The 26,102-nt window shown below is 49.4% G+C and overlaps 1 protein-coding gene across 11 annotated transcripts in view; it reads left to right on the forward strand.

Annotated features, from left to right (window-relative positions):
• Positions 1–26,102, forward strand: part of SLC41A3 (solute carrier family 41 member 3) — a 66,592-nt gene that overhangs the window by 30,506 nt on the left and 9,984 nt on the right. For 7 of the 11 annotated variants that reach the window (XM_087431614.1, XM_087431616.1, XM_087431607.1 and 4 more), the window contains 5 exons: positions 1,474–1,629; positions 8,454–8,561; positions 16,337–16,408; positions 20,898–21,042; positions 23,566–23,712. In XM_087431614.1, coding sequence (XP_087287740.1) covers positions 1,474–1,629; positions 8,454–8,561; positions 16,337–16,408; positions 20,898–21,042; positions 23,566–23,712 — 628 coding nt within the window. Of the gene's footprint in view, positions 1–1,473; positions 1,630–7,374; positions 7,555–8,453; positions 8,562–16,336; positions 16,409–20,897; positions 21,043–23,565; positions 23,713–26,102 lie in introns of those variants that run through there. The other 4 variants (XM_087431615.1, XM_087431613.1, XM_087431618.1 and 1 more) reach the window with 2 other exon arrangements.

Raw genomic sequence — 26,102 nt, forward strand, 5'->3', positions numbered from 1 at the left:
TGGACTGGCACAGTGTCTTCCACTGTGTTCTATTGGTTCAGCAGTCACAGACTGAAGGGAAGGAGACAGAAACTCCAACTCTCAATGGGAGGAATGCCAGCGAAGTTGAGAGCTCCTTATATCTGGCTCCTGGGAGGAGTTTAGAAATACTTGTTGACTGAATGAGTAAGTAAATAGTGTGAGGAAAGATGCAGTGAGAGGAATATCTGGGGCTTGAGGGAAATGGCTGTTGGAGAAGTTTGGCTGGAGTTGGTGAGGACGGGTAGGCTTGGGGAGGGCAGTAGGTTCTAGCCTGGTAAGAACTGGGAATTCCAGGCTAAGGGGTTGGGCCTCAAGCATGGGATAGACTATCCAACAGAAGGGAACCAGCTAAGGTGCCCCAGAGGGCCATACTTTAGGAACAGGAACAGAAGGGAGGCCTAGATCAAGGGCTTGTCTAGGTGAGAAACCCTGGGGTCAGTAGGTGAGTGTGCATCCAACCTCTGGCTTGGGGCTCCTGCTGGCTGTGGGCTTGATCCCTGCTCCAGCTTGCCCTCAGGCCTGGCCATTCTGTCCCTGGCGCCTGTAGAATGCACAGTGGACACACCCAACAGTAGAATCTGGGAGTCAAAGGTGGCGTCCCAACCCCTTCTCCTCTGGGTTGGGGCAGTTGGCAGGGCATCAGGGCTGGTCTGACCTTTGAAGCGGACGAGAGTGGGGTCGCTCCCTTTGGAAGTGTGTTAACAAGTCTTCTGGGCCCTTGAGAGAGAATAGGGCTGCATTTCCTCTGTGAACACAGCTTGTTTGTGTGGCCACGAGCCCTTGGACACCAAAGTCGGGTTTACGACAGGCATGGCTTTTTTCTTGGGGGAACTGCAACCCTCTTGACCTTGAGGAATAACACTCAGAGGGCTTAAACCCAGCCCAAGGAGCGGGTCCTTGATGCTGCGATTTCTCACGCCCGTCTCTGCCAAGAGTAGAAACAGCCCATGGCACGTGTGCAGAGGTGGGCAGGCCTCCGTGTGGCCCTCGCCAAGGCCAGGCCTCACGTGGCTCCATCTCTCTGAGTCCAGCCCGAGCCAGTGTGGGCTGGATGGCCAGACACTGTCAAGGTCACGCTGAAGGACAGGGAGCCTCCTTGTGGCAGGCCAGCCGAGGGAGGTCCCGGCTGACACGGCAGCCACTCTCTGAGGACAATGTGATCTGCAGGGAGTGGACGGGCAGCAGGAGCGGGCCAAGGCCCCGAATGAGGCTCCAAGTCACACTGCCTTTGTTCCTCACGCGTTTGTTCCGGCCCTCGGCGAGGGGCAGTCGGGGAACCCTCTGCAGGCGCAGGGCACCTGGCAGCTCGCCTGTGTGGACTTCTTAGGAAACGTATCCTGTGTAGGCAAGGAGGACGGAGGGCTCCCCAGGCTTGGACATCTCGCTCCTGGGAATGCGGCTGACAGCCTGACCATGGTGGTCAGCCAGCTGAATTTGGAGTTTCGCTTTCAGGGCAAGAAGCTGCGAGGCTTCAGCTGTGAGCTCACCCAGTCCCCCCGCGGGGTCTTCCCAGAGACCATCTTCACTAGCACCTGCCAGATTGTGGTGCCCATTCTGCTCTCTGGCCTGGGCGTGGTGACTGCCGGCCTGGTGATGAACACCATCCAAGTGCGTACGGGGCGTCTGCGGTGCAGCATGGGACCCTGGGGTTGGGGAGGGGGGGACAAAGGTCCCTGGGCATCATCACAGGACAGCTCAGGGGATGCAAGAGGCACCTGAGTGGGGCTGCAGCCCTGAGCCCCGCCTCAGTGCCTGGGAGTCCTGGGCCCAATGCTGCCAGCAGAAGGCTCCTCCAGGGACCTCAGCATCTGAGACTCGCAGAAGCTTCCGATGACCCTCTCCAAAGGTCAGCCCCCATGAGCCACATTAGCCGAAACAATTTTCCTTCCAGGAAGTGCAGACTCATTAGGCAGGGCCTGGAATGGGGTTCAAATCCTGGCTCTGCCATTTGCTCACTACCTGAGGGAACTCATTAGTCTCCCCCTGCCTTAGTTTCCCCATCTGCAGACAAGGCTAATGAGGATATCCACCCCCCAGGGATGTGAGAAAGGAGGAGCTCATACACCTTGTGTGCTGGCTCTGCGGGTGTTGGGCAATACTCCCTCCAGCCCCCAGAATCTCTTTGGGGCTGTTCCATGGGAGGACAAGGTCCAGAGCCCAGACTGGGGTCCAGGCGGATGAGGGGATGCAGAGGTCTCCATCGGGTAGAGGCGTTTGCTGGGAGGCCCTCGAGTGAGCACACACTCAGGCGTTCACTCTCCCAGTCTATTAATGCCCTGGGGTTGGCTCAGGTAACATTTGAATCATTGAGGGTTTGCTCTGTCTACTTAAACATTTCTTATGAAGTTAGTTTTGGAAAAACTAGAAAATAGTCATAAGTGAATGAGGGAAGGCACCCATGATCTCTCTCAACATGGTGGTGTATATCTATCAAGAACATGTAAACAAAAATATATGGATCATACTATATAGTATGATTTTTAATCTGTAAAATTAAATTTAAATTTAGTTTTTCAACCCATGGGGACATCCCAGATAGCGTTGCACCTTCCTCGGTACACACAGTATCTCCTTCCTCACGACCACCCAGCGTTTCCCTGTGCACCTGTCTCTGAGCTGGAGAGGGGTGATCCACACCCACCCTGGCCCCCTGGTCTCTGAGTGAGGCTCACGGTGCCTCCCAGGTGGCCTCTGCTTTTCACACCTCAGTACACGGGACGCTCCCTTCTGGGGCTGGTGCGGCCCCTGCATACTGACCGGCTCACCATTAGAAAACGTGTGTTCACTGGGGCTTGTGACCTAGATGCCATTTCTCCTGCCACAGCTTCATCCCTGGAGCTGCTCCAAAAGCTGTCTCCCCTTCCCTAAGGCCCTCCTCAGAGACTGGGGAGAGAGGCTCTGCCCTGAGTCTCCCCCTTTTGACTGTCCACGGCGACCTCACGTGGAGCACGACTTGGAGCCCCTGCACTGCATTGCGTGTCCCTCAGTTGCTGCAGCCTGGAAGGGCGTGTCTCAGTCAGATGGCAGAGTCCAAAAGATTTGGCGGGGCATCGGGGTAGGGACATGGGGGAGTGGGGGATTGTGCCTGACCATCAGCAGAGGTGGCACAGGAGGCCAGTCCAGGAGGATGTCCAGCTGGAGGGCAGAACACCTTTCCTGACCTCTGCATTAAGGTGCCATCTGGGAGGCCAGCATGAAGAAAAAGGGGTATCTTGGGAGGCAGGCCCAGAGTATACAGGGGGAAGGCTGTCTGCAAATTCCCACCTTTAGGAGGCCCAGCAGCTGAGAGAAATAAAAATAGCTCTGGAAGTCCTGCCCGTTCTTTCTCCCCACTTGGCAGATGTGGCACTGCAACTCAGGGTGCGAGGAGGTTCAAGGGCGCTAGCGTTTGCTTGGCTCCCTGGTGTGTACCACCACCTCCCTGCTCACCGCTGCTCAGCAGTGCAGGAAGCAGCCTTGCCAACACCACCCCAAAGGGAAGCCCTGCAACACGGGAGGGGCTCCTGGCTCCCACCGTATCCCGGCCGGTGCCTGCTTGGAGCGGCAGCCTGCCACACACAGGAGCCTTGGGGCTTATGAGCCTACAGCAAGGATGACCACCTGGCTCAACAGGCATGCCTTGTAGGCTGTCCCTGGCGCGGTCCTGTGACCAAGGGCACTGGTTGCGTGCTGGCTTCACCTACTCTCTGTTGGGGCAAGGAGTCTCTGCTCCTGGGGTCTAGGTTCAGTCTATGGTTGGTCCCAGGGATTGAGGCCCAGTAAGTGGCCAGAATATCAGTTCAATTTTTTCAAAAAATTATTTTTCAGTTTCAGAAGTAAGGTGTAATTATTTCTCTTTTTTATAAAACAAATATTGCGTCTGAGGTTAAGCCCTCTTTGACCACAGCCCTCAATCTCAGTTTATCCCTATAGTACCAGGTTGCACATGTCCTTCCAGACCTTTTTTGCAGTTTATGTAGACACGTGTGCACGCAGAGACAATGAGAGTGGTTTTAATTGTTGCTACAGTGTATGTGGTCGCTCTTCACTGAACCAGAGATGATCAGACAGGGTGCCTGCCTTTGAGTAGCTGATAGCTAAGCACAGAGCAGGATAGATGAATTCATTCATTTGCCTGATTCCTCATGCATTCATTCAGCATCTTTTATTGAACTCTGTGCCAGAAGCTCTTGGGCCCTGGGGGTGCAGTAGGGAGCAGAAACAGACCTCCGCCCTCCTGGCATTTGTAGTGTAGTGGGCGGGGCAGACGCTCATCCCATCATCCCGCAAACAAGTGTAAGGGAGTGGAGGCAATGAGCAGATCTTCCCTGTGAAGTAAGAGGGAATAATTCGTTCTTCCTAGAGGGGTCAGAGAATCTGTAGAGTTAACAGGACAGTTGGAGTTGAACCCTAAAGGATAACGGAGCAGTTTCCAGGATGACATGAGAAACGGCAAACATTCCAGGCAAAGGGATCACTGTGTGCTGAGAGACAGACAGATGAGGGCGTGCATTTGCGAAGGGTAAGAAACAGTGAGTGGCTGTGGGGTGGGGATGGGGTACTGGGCAGGCAGTGGGGACCCTGTTGGCTCTGCTCAGGAGCTTGAGTTGGATGCTGAGCGCAGAGGGGTTGTTGATTTTGTCATCATTCTTAGTTGTAAAATAAAGGTGCTGTGTTTGTATTATTGAAGTATAGCACAGATGTGTAGAAAATTGTACAACTCATGTGTATACAGTTTGATGAACCATCTCAGGATAAATGCACCTGTGTAATCACCACCAGGTCAAGTGTGTTCTCAGCCCCCAGCCGGCTCCTACATGCCCTGCCCAGCCTAAACCACTCTTCTGACTTCTGATATTATGAATTCGTTTTGGCTGATCTTGAGGCATGATACTACTAGGAGCGTTCTTGTGTATGTTTTTGGGGGACATATCTATTGGGTATATGCCCAGGAGTGGAATTGGCAATGGATGGTTGTAAAGGGCTGAGTGACATGGTCCTATCAGTGTAACAAGACTCAACCCTGGCAGCAGGGTCAGAGATGACCCAGAGGGTGCAGCTCAAGGCTGCAGGGGAGAGCTGGGAGGCTGTGGCTGTGATTCAGAGCCCACCATGTGCAAGAACCATTACTTCTGACTGATTTCAGCCTCCCCAGTGCCTGGCGTAGATGTCTTTAAGTTGTTGCTGGAGAAGGCGGCAGTGGAATTTAAGACGGTTACAATGTCAGGGAACGTGAGGAGTTAATTAAGTCTTGGCTGGCAGAGCAGGAAGGACGCCTGGAACCACAGTGGGTGGGGCAGGGCAAGGGGGCCTGTCAAGGAGGGTCGAGTTTGGCATCCTGAGTTTGAGGGGCCTGTGGGATGTCCATGGTTCAGCAGTAGTCGGAGAGGCAGGTGTAAGCTCAGAGGGCACGTCTGAGCCAGACGTTGAGCATCCCCAGCACAGAGCCCAGTGTATCAGTCAGCGTGCTCTGGCTGTGGGTAACAGAAAACCTAACTCAAGGTGACTGAAATGTATTTATTTATTTATTTGTTTATTTTTTTTTTTTTTAAAGATTTTATTTTTTGCCCCCAAAGCCCCAGTAGATAGTTGTATGTCACAGCTGCACACCCTTCTAGTTGCTGTATGTGGGACTCGGCCTCAGGCTGGACAGAGAAGTGGTGCCTCAATGCGCACCCGGGATCCGAACCCGGGCCGCCAGCATCGCAGCGCGCGCACTTAACCACCAAGCCACAGGGCCGGCCCAGAAATGTATTTATGATCCCCGTAAAGAAGTCTGGAAATCAGGCAGCCCCAGCACTAGATAGTTCATTGGTTAGCGGTGTCACCCAGGATCCAGGGTCCAACCGTTTTTCTGCTTTACCTTTCCGTGTTTGTTGACTTGTCCCAGAATAGACCTCTCATGGTTGTAGGGTACCTCATGTGTCTAGATACGACTTCTCGAATCTCTTTGGCCATGATCACAGCCCAGTTCCACACCCAAGAGCCCACTCTCAAGGAGGATGGGACCATCTCGTGAAGGTTCACCTTCCAGCCTTCATCCCCTTCAGGCCACTGGTTAATGAAGTGCAGGGTGGTGGGGGTGGCTGTGGGGAAGGTAATGCAGGGCGTGCAGTGGAAGGTAGCTCAAGCCTTGGAAGGGAGAGAATATGGAAAGAAAGAACAGAAGACGAAGCATGAAGGAAAGTCAGTCAAGATTAAAAGGTCAGGAGGTCTACAACCTTTGGTCTCCTGACCTCTGGGGTTACTGTTGGCAGAAAGCAGACTTTGAATGGACGAGGATGAATCCAGGTGTGGGAAAGGATTGGTCAGGAGCCATGTGTGCCATAGGGCAGTAAGTGGTTTGATGGCAGCCTGATCTTCCCCTCGACTTGGTTCAGTCTGTCCTTTACAGGGCTTCTCAGCTGTGGAGTTGGAATACAAGGCGTCTTGAAAAAGATTGACCCTGTGTTTTCTTGAGAAAGCGTGATAGTTCTGGTTCAGTCAGTCCCACAAGGCTATTGTGTGACCTAAGGACTGTCCAGAGTTGAAAGCCTGTGCCCATTTTGAAGAATCAAGGATTATTATTAGACCTTGGTAAAATTTCTAACTTTGTAGCCTTCCTGTCTGGAGAAAGGAATAAAATCCTTTAAATTACATTTAAGGAAACAAAAAAAAAGATCAGGAGAAGGAATAGGAGCCTTCAGTGGAGGCCAAGATGGAATAATTAGAGAGGTCAGCACAGGACTGGGCGAGTGTGGTCATGGAAGCCAGCATGGGGAGAGTTCAGAGGTGTGCCTGTCACATAGCAGGAGCTTCATACCTGTTGGGAGGGGGAGGATGCCATAGCACAGAGACAGCAGCAGAATGGAGGTTACAAGAGCCAGTGGCATTAACTCATCTGGAGGTCACTGCTTCCTTTAGAGAGAGGGGCATTGCTGGTGGCAGTGGGGGACAGTGGCTAGCACAGCTTTGAGTTATGACAGGTGAGGACGGGAACTCATTCAAAGTTTAGTGGCACTGAGGAAGAGAAGGAGAAGGCTTCTGTGGCAGAGGAGGCTGAGAGAAAGAGTTTAGTTTTACTTTGGTGTTGATGGGTGCTTGGTCTTGTGTGTAGGCAGGGAAAGAGCACACGGGAGCAGGCCAGCTTGGCGAGGAGGTGGGAGGGGGTTAGGGTAGGGAAGACCTGCCTGGCCCAGGTGAGAGGGAGGGCCTCAACTACCAACTCAAGGGCAGGCGGCCCTCTGCTGGACAGGCTGCACAGATGCTTCCAGAAGACAGGGAGTCGCTGATGGCAGCACTTCCTTGCCTGGTGACATGGTTTCCTTCTGAACTTTTAGGAGAGGGTAGGTTCATAACTCCCTCAGAGCTGGGAATGGATTCTGAATTTCACAGCTTTGTAGGTGAGATAAAGGGAGAAACCAAGGAGAGAGGGGACATAAACAATGGGTCGTCTTCCTGGATCTGAGAACATGAAGGAGTCTTAAAAGGGCCTGGCCTCATCGCTTTACCTCCAGGCCTGGTAAGATGTTTTAATGAGCTGCTTTGTAGATGACTCTGCGGGGCCCCCTAGAGGTAAGTGGATTTGCATGTCTTCACATGGCTCTTGTCTCAGGGATTGGGGAATGCCAGGCCTCCTGTGTCCCAGCTGACAAAGCAGTTTTTTTAGCTCTAGCATTCCCAAACCAGGAGGAGCTTCTAGTGTAGGGGGCACAGATATCTACAGGGGCCAAGGAGGTAAAATAAGTCAGTAGGATCAGATGGGGTAGTAAAAATTGATAGGGGCAATCTAAGTGCATGTTAAATAGGTAGGAATAGTTTTTACTTCCACAAAGAATTTTTTTCTCTTCGAATTTTTTTGAAACATGCATCCCTTTCATTCTTTTTATTTTTAATTTTTATTTCTTTATGTTTGATAGAGACCTGGATAGAGACACATTCTCTGTTTTGACAAATCCGGAACCCCCCATGATAATCCAGGGCCACTTGTGCTCAGCCTTGGTGCCTGGGAGCAGTGGAGCAGGCCTCGGGCCACCTGGGAATCACTGTCCCTGATAAAGCAGAGCCACTCCTCGGCCCCAGCTCTCCCAATTCATGAGAAATCTCCCAACTTTGAAATTGGTGATTCACTCCTATTCCCATAGACACATCGTGCACACCTGACACAGCGTGTTTGCAGGCTGGACCCGGCCAGTTAGCCTCGGACCCAGCCTGGCCCCCAATTTTCCCAGCTGCTGAGAGCAAGAGGAAGAAAGGGGCTCGAGGCCGCTAGCACTATTCACTGAATAGCATTAAGAGAATTTCACGGCTTCGTCATTATTTTTGTTTAATTTAAAGCCATTTGAGAAACTACTTAGTTGTTTATATTTATTCGTTTTATGGGGAGTGAGAAGTAACTTGCTAAAGCTTCTCTCAAGAAATTTCTGAGATTTGCCAACATGTGAGTTTGAATTGGTCTTATTCTTTCTCACCAGCACTGGCCCGTGTTTTTGGAGGTGAAAGACCTGTTGACGTTGGTGCCGCCCCTGGTGGGCCTGAAGGGGAACCTGGAAATGACACTGGCATCACGACTCTCCACAGCTGTAAGTGGACATCTGGGCCACCTACCCCCTGGGGATGGATGTGTCCCCACCACTTGGTCTCCTCTCATAGCTTGCAGGCGGGTGGTTGGACTCTCCGAAAAAACTAGTGTTGTTAGGTTTTGTTCTGTCGCAATGCTCTACCTGGTACATTCACATTACATCCAGCCTGTGGCGAGAGGAGATGTGGTGTGTTTAGGAAACTGAGAGCAGAGGAGGAGGTTGGGGGCTGCCGAGAGAGAGATGAGGGATGGTTGCCTGAGCAACGGCCCCCACAGATGTCCATGTCCTAATCCAGGGAACCTGTGAATGTTACCTTATGTGGAAAAAGTCTTTGCAGATGTGATTCAGTTAAGAACCTTGACTTGGGAAAGTATCCTGGATTATCCAGGTGGGTCCAGTGTCATCAAAGGGTTCTTACAGAGGAGGGGCAGAGGGGAGTTTCAGACAGAAGAGAAGGCCTGTGGGGGAAGCAGAGTCAGAGAGAGAAGATGCTATGCCGCTGGCTTTGAAGATGGAAGAAGAGCCATGAGCCAAGAAATATAGCTTTACCTGCTGGAAAAGGTGAAAAAACAGATTCTCCCCTAGAGCTTCCAGAAGGACTAAAGCCCTGCTCACACCATGATTTTTGCCCCATAAGACTCATTTCAGACTCCTGGCCTCCAGACTTGTAAAAGAATACATTTCTGTTGTTTTAAGCCACTAAATTTGCGATAATTTTTTACAGCAGTAATAGGGAACTAACCTATGGGGCCAGATGGTTTAGAGCCCTGTAAGACATTGAAATAGCTTAAGCAGCAGGTAACATGATGCAGATGCACACATGCTCTCACGCACATCATTATACTGGTCAGTGTTTGGGAGGAAAAAACTTGATGGTGATCTCTGCCCATGGTGACATTTCAGGTGTTACATTTTTATTTCATAATGCTTAACTGCATTTTAAACACTTTTCTACAATGATCAAATCTTGGTGTTGTAAGTCTTAAAATACATAAAACATGGAGGGAAAAAAGAATGAATAGTATAATTTATTACAGTGATCTGTCCAAGGAGAGCAGCCCCGTTATCATCACAGTAAAACCTTTAAAGGCATTCAACACCCATTCTTTATTTTTATGGGTCACTATATTAAGGTATAAATTAGTACAATAAAACCTCACAAATTTTAAGTGTACAGGTCAGTGACTTTTGACATATATATGCACCCGTGTAACTACTACTTCAATCGAGATATAGAACATTTCCATCTCCCCGAAAAGTTCTTATTTGCTTGTGTACTCAGTCCAGTCTCTCCCACCACTCCATCCCAGCAACCTCTGATCCAGTTACAATCTATATAGATAAGTTTTGCCTTCAAACGCCCATCCATGATTTTAAAAAATGCTCTTAGTGTGAGTTGAAATGGAAGAATATTTTATTTATATTGTTCTGGATGTTTTAGCTAATGTAATAGGCCAAAGAAAGGAAATAAGAGCCTTTAGCTAGCCTTGGGTTTAGTTCTTGTCTTTCAAGTTTCTTAAGTTGTGATTTTTGGTGGTTGATTTGAGATCCTTCTTCTTTTTTAATGTGTTTACAGCTATAAATTTCCCTCTTAATACTGCTTTCACTGTATCTCTTAAGTTTTGGTATGTTGTATTTCCATTTTAATTTATCTGAAGCTATCTTCTAATTTCCCTTGTGATTTCTTCTTTAGTCCACTGGTTGTTGAAGAGTGTTTTGTTTAATTTCCGTGTATTTGTGGATTTTCCAGTTGTCCTGCTATTTATTTCTAGTTTCATTTCATTGTGATTGGAAAAGATAGTTTGTATGATTTCAGTGTTTTAATATTTATTAAGACTTGTTTTGTGGCCTAACATATGGTCTATCCTGGAGAGCATTCCATGGTCACGTAGGAAAAATGTGTTTTCTGCTGTTGTTAGGTGGAGTGTTCTCTGTGTGTCTGTTAGGTCCAATTAGTCCATATTGTTATCATATCCTCTGTTTCCTTATTGACCTTCTGTCTAGCTGTTCCATCCACTATTGGCAGTGGGGGATTGCAGTCTCCAACTGTGATAGTAGAGCTGTCCATTTCTCCCTTCAGTTCTGTCAGTGTTTGCCTCATATATTTAGGAGCTCTGATGTTTGGTGCATATATGTTATAACTATTTTATTTTAAGTTCTGTCTTTTAAATTCAGAGATCAAGTTTATACTTTCTGCAATTTCAGTTGTCTCTCCATTTATGAAAGTGCCATTCTCTCCCATCTCTTAATTTACTTGCTTGAGAGTCGTACTTGGTTTCCTCTTTGACTCTGTTTCCTTAGGTTTTGTGCTTCCATTTGTTGAGTTTGATGAGTCTCTTTCGTGGTTGTGGCTTGCCTTTGGTGAATGGTGATTCTTGGTTGGTTGGGCATCATTCTATTTTAAATGTCCTCTTACTCTGTGGATCCGCAAACGTTGTCCTTCTTTGGAGCAGGCTACCTTTGTGATTGGGGAGCAGTCAGAATGTGTTGCCTGGAGGTATGTGCCAATAACTGGTCTTATGGGTCTGGGGGCTCTGCGTCCCTCTTATGATGGGCACTCTGGGCACTGCCCTGCCTTTTTGACCCCCCCACACTCTCACTGCTTCTGCCTGGAGCTGCATGGCCAGGTGTCCCCATTATTGGCACAGACTAGGCAGGCGAGGGAAGAGGCCAACCCTCCTCGAAGCTCCTGCTGTGCTTCTTGAACCAAATACCCTTCAGTTGCTCCAGGCTCCCTTCTGCTCCCATTGTCCCAGGGCCACTTCTGGTTTGTTTGGTAGACTTCTCCTGCTTTCATTTTTGCTTATGGGTTCTTCTGTTAACCTAACTCATCAGCTTTCCATTGCTCAGGGATTTCCTTTTAATCTGTGCTACACTATAGATACCCCTTCTTGTTTTCCAACACTCGTGAACATTTAAAAAACTACCTCCTCAATGCTAGAATGAATCCTGTGACACTGGATTGGAGTCAGAGATATCAGAATGAACTCATGTTTATTTTAATATGTATGCAGATAGATACACAAATATGTGTGTGCATACATGCATTTCCTAGCTCCATCCACTCAGAGGACCTAGAAGCAGTACTATCCTAGGAGCATCCAGCACACCGAGTGCCTAGATCTTGGTTTCTCCAATAAAAGGAACCAGGATCCTTGGGAAAATGGCTCATTCTAGGGCTGGGGCACGGAAAATACAAAATGAACCTGGAGTATCTGATAGTACCAGAAAGTAAGGAAGTGCTAAAAAGGAAGTGGGGGCATGTCAGAAAGAAGCAGGAACTCACCTAAAAGAGCTCCCACTGCCCACAGCTAGAACAATTTTAGCAACACAATAAATAAAATAGTATTGTCTTATGACCTCAAGAATAAAATAACTATCCATGAGTCCATACATACCATAAATAAAAGATTCAATCAATAGATAAATGAGGGGGAAGAGACAACTCTGAGAGGGAATTTTAAATTATTTAATGTAGAAAGAATAAAGGAAATATAAAATAAAATCACCTTTAGGACACTACAGTGATAATCACTGCAGGCAGAACCTGCTGATGAATTAGAGGGTGGCACTTTAAGGAGAAATAGGATCTTTGCACAGCCTCAAAGTATCTCCCCAAATATTTGTGAGTTGCTGTGGTCATTTTAGCGCATGTCCTCAGACATCGGATACACTGCCCTCTAGGAGCTGGCGCTTAATTCCTGGCCCTCGAGTGTGGACTGCACCTGATGACTCACTTCTAACCAGCAGAGTATGGGAAGGGAAAACTGGTTAGTTTACAGTGAGAATCCTGGCAGATAGCACCGTGACCAGTGATGGAGGGTAGCCTTACCCCTGGCCAGCATTGTGGTCTTCGGCACCCCCAGATACCATGCAACGAGAAGGGCACTTCACCACTGTGGGCTTCTTCCTCAAAACACATAACCTCAGTTCAGTCGTGAGGAAACACTAGACGAACCCAAGTTGAGGGACATCCTACAAAATACCTGACCAGTGCTCTTCAAAAGTGTCAAGGTCATGGAAGACCATAAAAAAGGTGAGGAACTGTCCCAGATTGAAGGAGACCAAGGAGACATGCAATGTGTGATCCTGATTTATTTCCTGGAACAGAAGAAGGATATTAGTGGAAAAACTGGGGATGTCCAAATACATTCTGCCGTTTAGTTAATAGTGTTGCCCAGTGTGTTGATCTCTTAGCTCTGATGATTGTCCCGTGATTATGGAAGATGTTAACATCAGCAGAAGCTGGGTGAACGGGATATGGAAACTCTCTATTAACTTTGAACTCTTCAAAAGTCTAAAATTATTTCAAAATAAAAAGTTAAGGGGCCAGCCCCGTGGCTTAGCAGTTAAGCGCACGTGCTCCGCTACTGGCGGCCCGGGTTCAGATCCCGGGCACGCACCGACGCACCGCTTCTCTGGCCATGCTGAGGCCGTGTCCCACATATAGCAACTAGAAGGATGTGCAACTATGACATTCAACTATCTTCTGAGGCCTTAGGGAAAAAAAGGAGGAGGATTGGCAATAGATGTTAGCTCAGGGCTGGTCTTCCTCAGCAAAAAGAGGAGGATTGGCATGGATGTTAGCTCAGGGCTGATCTTCCTCACAAAAAAAAAAAAAAACTTAAAAGATTGTCTTTCCCTCCCCTCCAATTTGGGGAAGGAGAAAGATAGCAAACCATATGTTCAGGCCTCCATCTTAATCTAGTAAATTTTTTTTTGTTGTTAGAAAAAAATATACAAAGTAATGACACATTACTTTTTATTGTGAATGGACTAAATGTCCTTCTAAAGATATAACTCACTGGATAAGTTAGGATCCTGGCAAGAAAGAGGTGGCACCCACAGATGGGATTTGAGCAGAGTTTAATGAAGAGTTCATTCACAAAGTTGTGAGCAGGGTTATGGGAGACCACAAAGGGGCGGTACAGCCCCCCAGGACTGGCAACAATAGGAAGTAATGATCACTCTAGGCTTTTTTTTTTTTTTTTTTTTTTAAAGATTTTATTTATTTATTTTTTCCCCCCAAAGCCCCAGTAGATAGCTGTGTGTCATAGCTGCACATCCTTCTAGTTGCTGTATGTGGGACGCGGCCTCAGCATGGCCGGAGAAGCAGCGCGTCGGTGCGAGCCCGGGATCCGAACCCGGGTCGCCAGCAGCGGAGCGCGCTCACTCAACCACCAAGCCGGCCCTGATCACTCTAGGCTTAAAGGGGCAGAAGAGGAGGGTGGTTCTCAGAACCTGGGAGAGCGGAATCTATAGCTGTAGGAGAGGGCCATCTGGCTGGAGCTGCAGATCTGGGTGGAGGAACTCAGCCACTGCCCTGTGGGAAGGGCGAAGAGATACACACACCCCAACCTTGCTCTCCACTGGCTCTCCACTGTCTTCCTGTGGCTCCCTATTGGCCAGAGCCAAGCAGAAGTGACAGGGCAAGGGAGCTTGTTGTTGTCTGTGCAGGTCAGCCTTCTAGGCACAATTCAGTTCCAGAGAGGTGCCTAGAGAATATCCATCACTGCCATGATCTGAATCAGTGAAAGCAGCCTGTTTGATGCAGACAATAAGGAAAGATTTAGAAAATCTAGAACTGAGACAGGATCCTGTGGGATTTCTCTTCCAAATCTATACTTGTAAGATTAAAAGAGATTTTAAAATGTTTAAGTGTATGTGATCCAAATGCTCAGTTAGGAAGGGCCCCCCTAAACCTCTTCTGTTGAGATGAATCTGGATTGGTCTCTAGAGATGCTCCAACTTCCCACTGATTTTTTCTCTGAAGTCTGAGCACAAGGCCGCCATGCTTGTGCTTGGACGGGCCTCCTTCCTCCAGCTCCTACCCTGGCATCTCTAGGACTGCCGTTCCGGGGGAAAGAAAGTCCCTCTACCTTGCTGGAGATGGGTGTCCCTGAGGACCCCTCCCTGTGCTTTATGCTGTTGGCCTGTCCGGCATGCTGCATCCTCACTGTCCTGCCTGCTTCCTTCCCTCCTTTGCCGCTCGGTCAGTCCCCACAGTCCCCGAAAATGCACCCTCTCACAGTCTCCCTCTCCACACCAAATCCCACCACCATCTGGGACGATTTCCATATCCACGTGGATGACTCATCCAAAACCCAAGCCTCCCAATTTTTGGACAGCTTCATCTCCAGTGACCTTCACCTTCATTCCGTCTCTGCTGCTCAATCCCATCCCTGGCCTAGAAATGCTTCCCGATGCTCTGAAATCCTAATTCCTTAACATCCCACCCCCTCCACAGCTTCTTTCCTTCTGGTGCTCTTCCTCCCTCATCGTTGCGAGATCTCCAAGCTCCCCCAGCCCTCCACCCCTCCCTGCTGCATCTCTCAGCACCACTCCGTTTCCTGTTCAGCCTTAGCTTCATAATATACTTTTGTGTGCCAGTAGGCACCTCCGTATAGAGAGAAACAGCTGCTGCCCGGGTCGTGCGGGTCATAGATTTGTGTATCTGTTTTCACTGTTTTACAGCTGATGGAGGTAAAATGTCTTGAGGAAGGAATGCCTTTCTGATTGAGACTCAGGGGTCATGGGCCAGGAGCAACCCCCTCATCTGATAAGATCAGGACCAGGGTTGGAGTTGGTTGATTAATAGGGAACACATTGAGTCCTGGCGAGCACAGTGCAGGGTGGAGCAGAGACAATAAGCCTGTTGGCCTCACGTGTTTGGCACATTATAGGCTCTGCAGCTGTGTTCTGCTCCACCTTATCCCCTTGTTCCTGTGAGCACCGCTGAGGTAGGTGTAGTCTACCTGTGTGAAGTAAGAGTCAATGGAGGCTAGGCAACAGACATCAGTCATGCTGAAGACAAAAAGCCTCCCTTTATTTGTACAAAGAAAAGTAATTCTATTTTTTCCTTGGGGTTTAAGAACTTGATGAACTAAGTACAAAGAAGCTAAGAAAATATATTTGCTTTGAAACCTTTTCTATGTCTTGAGTTTTGCTGGCAAATGCTATGATGTTAGGAGCCAACTACCAGTTTTGTTTTGTTTTGTTGTGTTTTTTTTTGGTGAGGGAGATTGGCCCTGAGCTAACATCTGTTGCCAATCTTCCTCTTTTTGCGTGAGGAAGATTTGCCCTGAGCTAACATCTGTGCCAATCTTCCTCTATTTTGTATGTGGGACACCGCCACAGCATGGCTTGATGAGCAGTGTGTAGGTCTGTGCCTGGGATCTGAACCAGTGAACCCCAGGCCACTGAAGTGGAGTGCATGAACTTAACCACTACACCGCTGGGCTGGCCCCTACCAACTACCATTTTTAAAGGAGAAAATTGTATTTCTGATCTTTTTTTTTTTATCTTAAGAGAAGAGGGACTTAAAGGGGGTGATTTGCACAGGTGAGGTTGGGATCATTAGTAGTCATTTGAGATGTGAGTTGCTGGAGGGGGGGAGTAGGGAGTTGTAGGTGTTGGGAGAACGTGGCCAAAGACCTGGCTGAGAGTGCAGGCTGGCTTCACAGCAGGGCACTTTTCCCTGCCTGCCCACCGACGAACTTGAGGGTCAGTCGGTGACACACATGCCTGTGTGTGTGTGCTTGCACACTTACGTGTGGGAGAGATAGTTCATGACACCATACAGTTCTCAAAGGGACCTGTGTCCTTACCTCTCCCAACTGCCGGTCAGTTTTGAAAGCAGGGCAGAATAATTTGCTCTGACACCAATGAAATGGTGGTTGCTGATTTCTCTCCTGTGAGGCTGCCTTTTCCAGGAAGGATTGGCCTGGCTTTGGGCCCAGCCAGACTTACCCTTTGCCCTTTTCTCTTCATCCTAGGCCAACACTGGACAAATTGATGACCCCCGGGAGCAGCACAGAGTCATCAGCAGTAACCTCGCCCTCATTCAGGTGACTCTCCCCTTTGTCTGATTGATGAATCTTCTCCCCCACCATGCATCTGCAGCCAAGCTCACTCCAGGTAGGAAGAGTGGAGGCTAAGTGAGCCCTTGTTCTTCCACTGTGGACTGAGCTTTGGGGACAGGGCCATCCGTCCACCCCATGCCCAGCAGACCACACTCGTGAGAACCTTTTTGAAAGGTTCACCTATACGTGCTCAGTTCTCTCTCTCAGTTCTCTCTCTCATAGCCTAGACGGTGCTACCTGCCTTCTTTTCCCACTCTCTTGACTCAGTCTGTGCTTGCCAGGGTCACTGACATTCTCTGAACTGGTGCGTCCTGTGATTGCCTTGTACGTGTGATTCTGCTTATTCTTCTTGGGGCATCTGTATCCTTCCTGCATGGACACTCCTCCTTGGCCCCACTCTTGCCTCTCTACCTGTTCCTTCTCAGCCTTTGTGAGGCCCTCCCCTTTGTCCCTAAAATGCTTTAATATTGTTCAAACTTGTAGCTCCTCGTAGTAGACCTCATTGGGCTAAGTGCTCATTCTGGGAGTCTCAGAGTATTATAGAGGTAGGAAGCCGGAGGCAGGAGGAAATTGGGAAGAGATTGGCTTGGGGGTAAAATGGAAGGCTGGGCGTGGATCTAGACAGGAAGTGGCTCTATCCAGAACCTTCTGAGCTTCTCTGGCTTGGGGTAGCCTGTGGCTGCACAAAGAACCTAGACTCTGAGATCAGACCGGACTGGAGGTAAGGCCATCATTTATCAACTGTGGCCTTGGGCAGGGCACACAGACTTGCTGTGCAGCATCTCCCAATGTCTCACGTTAGGAGGATACCCACTTTACCTCTCACCTGGGTTCGAGAGCCTCTATTTCTAGCTCTCTATGGGGCATCTCCGTCTGCTTGACCCAGAAGCATCCCTGTAACAGCATAGCCAGATCTGGCCTCATCACTTCCCTCCTCACACACACCTCTTCTGAAGTCCCCAACTCAGTCTAGTTTGATGGTTGAAAGCCACTCTGGGGGTCAACCAGCTGAGGGCCCTCGGGCAAGTCACTTCACCTTACCTGTAAGATGGGCTGTTGTGAGATGTGAGTTGTGTGAGGAGCATGGCACCTGGCCAGCATATGTCAGCCGTCATGTTAGCTGTGCCGAGTGAGTAGTCTTCCCATGCAACCAAGCTGGAAACCAAGTTGCACTCAGCTTTTCTGCCCCCGTCCTATGTCCAGTCGCTCTAAGGATTCCGGCTCTGAGCTGTGCTGGCGTCCAGGCCTGCTTCTCCTCCTCCTTGCCTTGGCCTCTTGGCCCCCTGCCTAGCTGGCTGCAGACCTCTTCCTGGTTCTGACTGCTCCTCGCTGCTTGACTCCCCTTCACGTCTGCATGAACACCTGAGTGACGTTTTCTAAAACCGGAAGCCGATCACGCCTCTTCCTCCTTAAGCCCCTTTGTTGATTCCCCTGGCCCAAAAGGCATTCAAGATCTAATCCCGCCTCCCCCACAGCCTGATGTCCCCCACACCCTCCGCCCTGCATAGGCAGTTGTCTCTCCTTTGAACATCCTTCCTCTTCCTGGTCTCGGGCAGTGAAGCTCTTTCAGGACTTCGGTGAGGTCCCAGAGGCAGCCCGGCAGCAGGTGCAGCTCTTTGGTGCCTTGCATGCGCTGCCCTTGTCGCACTTCTGTGTTCAGATGTCCGCCCTCTCCACTGGAGGTGAGCCGCTCAGGCCAGGACCACAGCCTGTGGCTGAGGAGATGCGGAGATTAAATGAGATGCTTGTGCTGCCCCTAACGGAGGGTCTGGCAAGGGGCAGGTAATAAATGCCTCCGCTGCAAGTCACTGGTTTTACTTTTCTGTTCTCCACCAAATCCTTGTTTGTAGGCATGCACATTGCCACGTGAGTGATTCTCAACAAACATTTATTAAGTCCTGCTCTGGCAGGACTAGCTTGGCACATGATCCTAATCATAGCATGGATGTAATTTTGTCTCCTCCGTTTTTTAAAAGCTGTAACTTCACATCATAAATGGTGTGATAAATTTCATAATTGAACTTTTTAATAACTTCAGCATATTCTATCATGTCAGTATACCTAAGAGTGATATTTAAAATTTTTAACAACTAGTAGGGCCTGGGAACTTGCTGGTGAGACTGAAGGGCAGCCACTGAGAGCTGGTCCAGCAGGGCCACTGCAAACCTGCCTGCCTCCACCCTGTCCAGTCCCCTCAGCTGTCACCCATGGGCACACCTGCACTTGTTTCTAGGCTTCTACTCCATAAACTATGTTACAATGAAAACGTCCTCTTTTTGCATGAATTTCTTAAAAGAATGTCCCACAAGGGCCGGCCCCATGGTTTAGCGGTTAAGTGCGTGCGCTCCGCTACTGACGGCCCGAGTTCGGATCCTGGGCACGCACCAACGCACTGCTTCTCCAGCCATGCTGAGGCCGCGTCCCACATACAGCAACTAGAAGGATGTGCAACTATGACATACAACTACCTACTGGTGCTTTGGGGAAAAAAAAAGGAGGAGGATTGGCAATAGATGTTAGCTCAGAGCCGGTCTTCCTCAGCAAAAAAAAAGAGGAGGGTTAGCATGGATGTTAGCTCAGGGCTGATCTTCCTCACAAGAAAAAAAAAAAAAGAATGTCCCACAAGTTCACAAGGTGTGAACAGTTAAAAGCTCTAGATTTTCCCCAAAAGGATTACAAAATATTTGAGTTCTTAGTATTAAATAATAGCACTAGTATTAATCTTTGAATTATTAGTTTCTCCATAACCTCACCAGCAATGAAAGTATTCTTCTAAAACACTTTTTACATTTACCATATATATGTGCCCACAGACAATATACAATATGATTTTCTATGATTTTTAAACATAAAAAGTATTATACTGTACATATCATTCTATAACCTGTACTTTTAGTGATGACTTAATGAATGAAAATCACTTAGAATGGCAGAGAGTACACACTCAGTAAATATCAGCACAGTCTTCTTTACTGTGACCCTATTACAGGCTTCTTGTACACATGTGCATACGTTTCCCTGGCAAATGCTGGCTCGTAAGGTACAGGGATACTTTACAGCCAAATTTCCCCCAAACTCCTGTACCAATGTTACCATCTTCAGTGTATGAGAACCATTGTCTCACATATTTGTCAATATGTACTTTATATTACCAACCTTTTAAATTTTAATTTTACCTAGTCTGATGGGTAAAAATAGTGTATCCCATCCACTCATTGGCTCATTGATTCATTCACTTGGCCATCTCTGATGAAGACTGAGCCCCTGCTGGGGGCGAGCTCTCTTCTCAGAGCTGGGGACCCTGGCTGAAAATAAGACAGCACTTTTCTTTTAATAGAGGAAGACCAACGGTGGTTACAAATAAATAAGATACCTTCAAATTGGGATTTTATTTTAAGTTTTACTGATTACTAGGGAAGTTGATCATCTTTTTGCATGTTTCTTAGCCATTTGTATTTCCTTTTCTGTGAATTGCCTATCCACATCTCTTGTGTGTTTTTCTATCGGGTTATCTCTTTTTTTATTCTTGTCATTGATTTGTAAAATGAATTTCACTATTCTGGATACTAATTATTTATTAGTTATATATGTTGGAAATATTTTCTCCAAGTCTGTCCCCATCTTTGAATTTTGTGGTTTCTTTTATCATATAGAAGACATAGTTGGACTTAGATAAGTTTTATTTATATTTTTCTTTATAGATTTTACATGTTGTATCTTTAGGAGAAGGCCTTCCCTAATCCAAAATCTGAAACATGTTATTCTATATCTTCTATTTCACGTCCATGTGCATGGCAGAGCCCTTTGTTTACTCGGCTTTCTTTAATAACACCGTGTGTCTCCCTTGAGACGTTTTGGATTACTGATAGCAGATGCCAGTATTGATACTCGGGCCCCTCCTGGTACTGTCCTGAGTGGGAGCAGAGATGTGTCCCCAGCCACCAAGCTGATATGGGAACTGCGGCCAGGGAGGGGGGATGTAGAGGAAGGCGGCAGCAGTGTGCAGGGCCGGTGCCAAGGAAGGAAGGTCATGGAGAGAGACGGAAAGTGTGCACAGAGGCCTCCGAGGTGTAGCTGTGGGTCACGGAGTGTTTCCACCAGAGGGGAGGTTGGTTGTGCTGCTGGAGGTTACAGCACACTTTTGCCCAGAGCAGTGAGAGAAGAGCCATGAGCAAGAGACTGGTGGCCCTTGACTGAGGACTGAGCAGAAGCTGAGAAACTAGGCTCCATGATGGAAGATGGCATCAAACAAGGGAACCGAGGAGAAAGCAGTAACTGTCAAGGGAATTGGGTGAAGGTGTTAGTCTTTGTTTTTCCCAGGTTGGAGGGGCTGTTGGCAGATTTTAGGGTGAGGGAAAGGAGGCAGTGGCGAGTAGCATACTGACCTCAAGCTCAGGTCAGAGAGGAGGTGTGGTGAATGAGCGGCAGTTGTGAGAGGGACCCTTCCTCACGTTTCTGATTTCTGCCTGGACAGGTACAGGCCACCGTCGTGGGGCTCCTGGCTGCCGTGGCCGCCCTGCTGCTGGGTGCTGTGTCCAGGGAGGAGTTAGACTTTGCGAAGGCGGAGCTGCTGTGCACCAGCAGTGTCATCACTGCCTTCCTCGCGGCCTTTGCCCTAGGTGAGTTGTGCCCCCGCCCCACGGCTGCCCCTCCTCCTGGCTCACTCGAATACCCCGTTCCTCGGGGCTCCACTCTCACATCTGCCTTGTCAATTCCTTGAGCTGTGAAAGGTGGGAGTGCTAACAATGGAGCTTCAGGCGTCCTGCTAGGGAGTGGAAGGAGCCTGCTGGGTCTTCACGACCTACCTGGTGGGCGGGCGAGGAAGGCATGAGCCCCCTCCTGGGCAGGATGTGTGTGCCAGAGCGAGCTGCTGACTCCATTTCTCCTCTCTCTGCTTGTTCAAAGAACTGGCTTTTGCTCTGTGGACACATTCATCTCTTCATCTGTTCGTTCATTCATTCAGTCCATCAGTTAGTCTTCAAGTGTTTCTTGAGCATGTCTTGCATATTGGCCTGTGGTGGGCTCTGGTGTCTGCAGACATGGTGAGGAGCAAGGCTCAGGTTTTAGCTTAGATTTCATCTCTTCAGAGGGGCCTCTCCTGACTACTCTGTCGCAAGTCCTGCCCTTCTCCCTTCTCCCCGACGGCTGCCACGCTCTACTGCACCAGGCACTGTTTTCCTTTTAGAGCACTTGTGAAAATCCAAAGTGATCTTGTGTCTTTGTTCATTTTCTGTCTCACCGCCCTGCTAAAATGTCAGCTCCTCAGAGCAGGGCCCCACGTCTCCTGTTCTGGTCTCGGCTGCTCCTGTCACACAGCAGATGCCTCTTATGTGTCTACAGAAGGCAGGAAGGCGGAAGCATTGGCACATGTAACCCTGTCTTTAGGGAGCTCATGCACGTTAGTGGGGAACCGCAGTTGCTGTGCAGATACAATAGAAGGTCATCCGTTCGTTCATTAGTCTATTGACTGAGGGTCTGCTCCATGCCAGGCACTGTTACAGTGCTGGGGACACACGGGCAAGCGAAAGCACAAGGATCCTGTCGGGAGATGTTTATGTTCTAGTTCGGAGTGAGACATTGATACGTGAGCATGTCAAGAATTTCAGTTAAGTGCCATGCGTCTCTCCCTTTCCGAGGCTGCCTCTGATCAGCTCTCTACAGTCGCTGAGTTCAGTCTTGCTTAATTTTAGTATCCTGTTTATTGACTTCAGTCGCTTGTTCGCTCACTTGTACATTATCCATTCCTCCAGCCCACCAGCATCTACTCTGTGGGTACAGAACTTGATACTTATTTTCAGCACTTAAGACAGGCCCAGGTGTATAAGCAGCTCCCAAACGTTTGCTGACTGAGTGGACTTTATTCTGGTCTCTTCTCAGTTGTATGTCTGTGTGTATCTTGCAAACCATGTGCAAGTGCAAGAAGGAACAAGTGACAACTTTATAAATTGACTTGTACTTACACTTCTGTACCCCCCGACTGCTCACCAAACACCTTTGAGGCCAGCTCTGTGTAAGTTAACACAGCCGATTACTTGGTGCTTTCTGTTCCAACCAGGCAGCCAATTGGCTGCATTTTGCGCCGGTGCCTATGATCGGGAGGGAGGGTAAGAGTCAAGAAGGGGAGTGAGTGTAGCAACCCAGGAGCAGATTCACAGACTTTGCTTCCCTGGGCGGGATGTTTGCTGCTGGTCACGCACCTGTGCGTGTGCACATGAGTTGGGTGGGGACAGGGCACCATCACTCAGTCTGGTCAAAGGAAGGGCAGAATGAGTATGCCTCTGAAAAATGGCCCTCCCAGAAAAATAGAACCCAGGAGACACTTGGCATGAAGTCTCCTCTGAAAACCACAGTATCAAATGATTCAGAAGGCCAGGCCTTGTAGAGAATGCCATTCCTAGCTCCCCATTTTACAGATGAGGAAACAGAGGCCCAGAGATGAGGTGAAGCTCGGCGGCATAGACATAATTGGGATTGTCCAAAGATGTGTGAAAGTTCAGAAAAGTTGCTGGTGGCTCACAGTGTGACCTCGATTTGACTGTGACATAAAGCCAGGTGGTGGTGGTGGTGGTTTTTAATAAGTGCTCTCCAAGCGGTAGTGTCCCTAGAGGTAGTCCCTGTGGGATTGTCACCAGACCACCAGCTCAGCGGTGCAAACTCAGATTCACTTAGAACTGACATTTCAAAAGAGAAAGTAGCTGTGACCAGTCACAAAAAAGGGCAGGACCTGTGGCCAGCAGTAGCTTCTTTAAGAAGGCTGAGGTGATGATTCTGATTATGTTTAGAGTCACAGAATATGGGGTAAACTGTTAAAATGCCAGTAGCCAAGATACAAAGTATCTTCTTAAAGATCCATGTGACATGCTGTTGGATTAAGTCCTAGGCAGCAGGTGAGGAGCTAGAAGATGACATGTGACAGCTGCCTCCTAGCACAGAGACAGAGCAGAGAGTGGAACTCAGGAGGGGTGGCAGTCACGAACATGTGCCTCTCAGTCTCCAGCACTGCACCTGGCTTCAGTCTAGGCTTGTGTGGGTAGAGGCGAGTGACCACCCTCTCATCCTATCCCACCTCCCTCACGCTGCTGAGCCTCCTTGGGGTCAGTTGATGCCCTGCACTTTGAGTCTCCTCTCGCTCATCTCTGCAGGAATGCTGATGGTCTGCATAGTGATTGGCGCTCGAAAGCTCGGGATCAACCCAGACAACATCGCTACGCCCCTTGCCGCCAGCCTGGGAGACCTCATCACATTGTCCCTTCTGGCTTCCGTTAGCAGCTTCTTCTATAAACACAAAGGTAGGGGGGGACCAAGGAGGAGGGGCCCACCAGCAAGGCAGAGTGGGGAACGTTTGCACGCAGCCTGCGGCATCCAGATTGGGCACAGTTCCCTCAGGAAGGAACCTACGGTGTCTGTCATGGAGTCAGGAAGCCTCCCTTTATAGAGGCAGAGCCGGAGGTCGTCACAATTTCGAGGTATTCTCCAGCAAGTGCCTGAGACTCTCCCCACTGTGTTCCAAGGGGCCAAGCTGCTCAAGGCAGCAGAGATGGAGGCTGTGAGTTTCCTGCTTAGGACAGGAGTACACGAGGATGCCGGGGGGGCCTGAGGCTGGTCTGGTGACAATGCCTCCTTGGGGAAGACAGTTCACACTGGACACATAAACCACCCAAGAAGTGACTCCAAGAGGGAACGTCGCTGCCACGGGCAGCAGCAGCAGCGGCACATACTCTCTCTGCAGGCACCAGGCAGGAAGAGCCCAAGGCTCCTCAGAAGGTGGCCCAGTGACCTGGTCAGCAGCTGAGGGAGGCATTCACACATCTTGTGGCCACAGGCCCTCGAGGCCAGAGGCCCTCTCTCCACCAGAGGCTGTCACTCTTCCCGGGTTTCCCTGGGACGCAGAGCTTTGCTCGTGTCCTGGACGGTGTGGACAGGCAGCATCACCCTTGCCCGGATGGTTCTCCCGTGCTGGGTTTCTGCAGCTGACGACTCCCCTCTGGGCATCATAGTTTTCCTTCCCACCTGGTATAGTCTCACTAAGATGGCTGCACACAGTCGTCTGGGTCTAGTAGATGTTGATTCTGAGCGTGATCACAACCCCGAATGCCTGTAGCTTAAATGATTGGGGTGGATGGGGTAAAGACAGTGGTGACAGTTACTTAGAGGAAATGCCCTAGAGGAAGGCGCAGCCGCAGCGAAGCTCCGAGTTATCGAGTTATCGTGGCCTCCTGGGAACGTGGACCAGGAATTTGAGATGACCCAGTTTTTACGTGTTGGCAACTGAAGCATACCAAGAAAACGACTCTGACTGCGAGTCGGCCAGCACGGCTCTGGAACTGTGTCCTTGCCCTCCTGGGAACTGCTGACCACTAGCAACATGGACTAGTTGGAGGGATTGTCAAAGTTCACGTAAGTGGGGATGAAGATCTAATAATAAGATGACCTAATTTTATTTTTAACCAAACTGAATTTAAAAGATTTGTAACCAGCCTGGGAGACCTCATCACATTGTCCGTTCTGGCTTTCATTAGCAGCTTAGTTAGTTAATCGAGTTTGATTTGCAAAATAAATATGAGTCACAGGCCTCCCCAGACCCTTCCCTCACCTGCACTCTGCCCTACTGAAATGTGGGTATTTCAACATACAACTTGCTAGATGTTGAATCGTTATTAGCTCGTCTGTCTCTCTGGTTAGACTGTGAATCTACCTTGGGTGCGCTCAGGGGAGTCACTAGGCCTGGCATGTATCAGATAAGTCTTCACCGGCTGAGGAGTGAGCCGTTGACCATCACACCTGCTGGTGTAGTCGGGAAGACAAGTCGGGGAAGTATTCATCACGGTGCTGGGCGAGTGTGGGGCGGAACCTCTCCTAGGGCTTCTGAATAGTTCCAGAAAAATTAGGCTAGACGCAAAATGTTCTGCAAGTAGATGCTTCTATAGGCTGCTGTTTCTCAGAGCCTTTTAGACTTGCCGAGAGCTCGTTGGGTCTGCCTCCTATCTCCTGGGATGGCAAAGAGGCCAGCCACTTGCATCATGATGCCCTTTATCTGTGGCCAGCCTTGGGGACCTGTGGCCTGTCCTTCCTTCCAGCTGCCCAAGGAGGTGGGCCTCCCTGTGGCAGAAGAATGGACCGTGATTGTTTAGTGCAGAGAAGGGCAAGAGGGGGATGCTCTTAATGATGCTGCCCAGAGAAGGGGGACATGTGACACAGACTCATGCCTGGATGCCTCTGAGTACTGGGGCCCCCTTGGCAAAGGGGCATGTACCACCTTGAGCCTGCCCGTGGGTGGTGCGGCCAGGGGTGAGAGGACAGTTGTAGAGAAAGCCGACGTCTTGTTCTGTGTGCCTGTGGAAGGTGAACTCACACACACAGAGCACAAGACAGGAAGGAAGTGAGCAAGAGTGGTGCCCGTGTGTGTGCGCAAGTGTGCCAGGCCCCGATCTGGCCTCAGGTACAGCAGGCTGATCCAGACCCAGGTCTGTCTTCATGGCTCTCACCAATTGGAGGAGATGACACAGGGACACGTGTAGCTGCAAAGCTGGCCACGGTCTGGGCCCAGTGAGAAACACGGATGGCGAGGATGTCACTCCTCCGCCAGGAACAGGGCAGGAATCACTAACTAACTCTGGCTTCCCACAGACCGAGCTGTGGCCTTGACTTTGCTGCTTGGTGGCTCATGTCCTGGGTGGGC

The sequence above is a fragment of the Ceratotherium simum genome, chromosome 5 (genome assembly GCF_057802395.1).
Source record: "Ceratotherium simum simum isolate JZ-2026a chromosome 5, ASM5780239v1, whole genome shotgun sequence".
Lineage (NCBI taxonomy): Eukaryota > Metazoa > Chordata > Mammalia > Perissodactyla > Rhinocerotidae > Ceratotherium > Ceratotherium simum.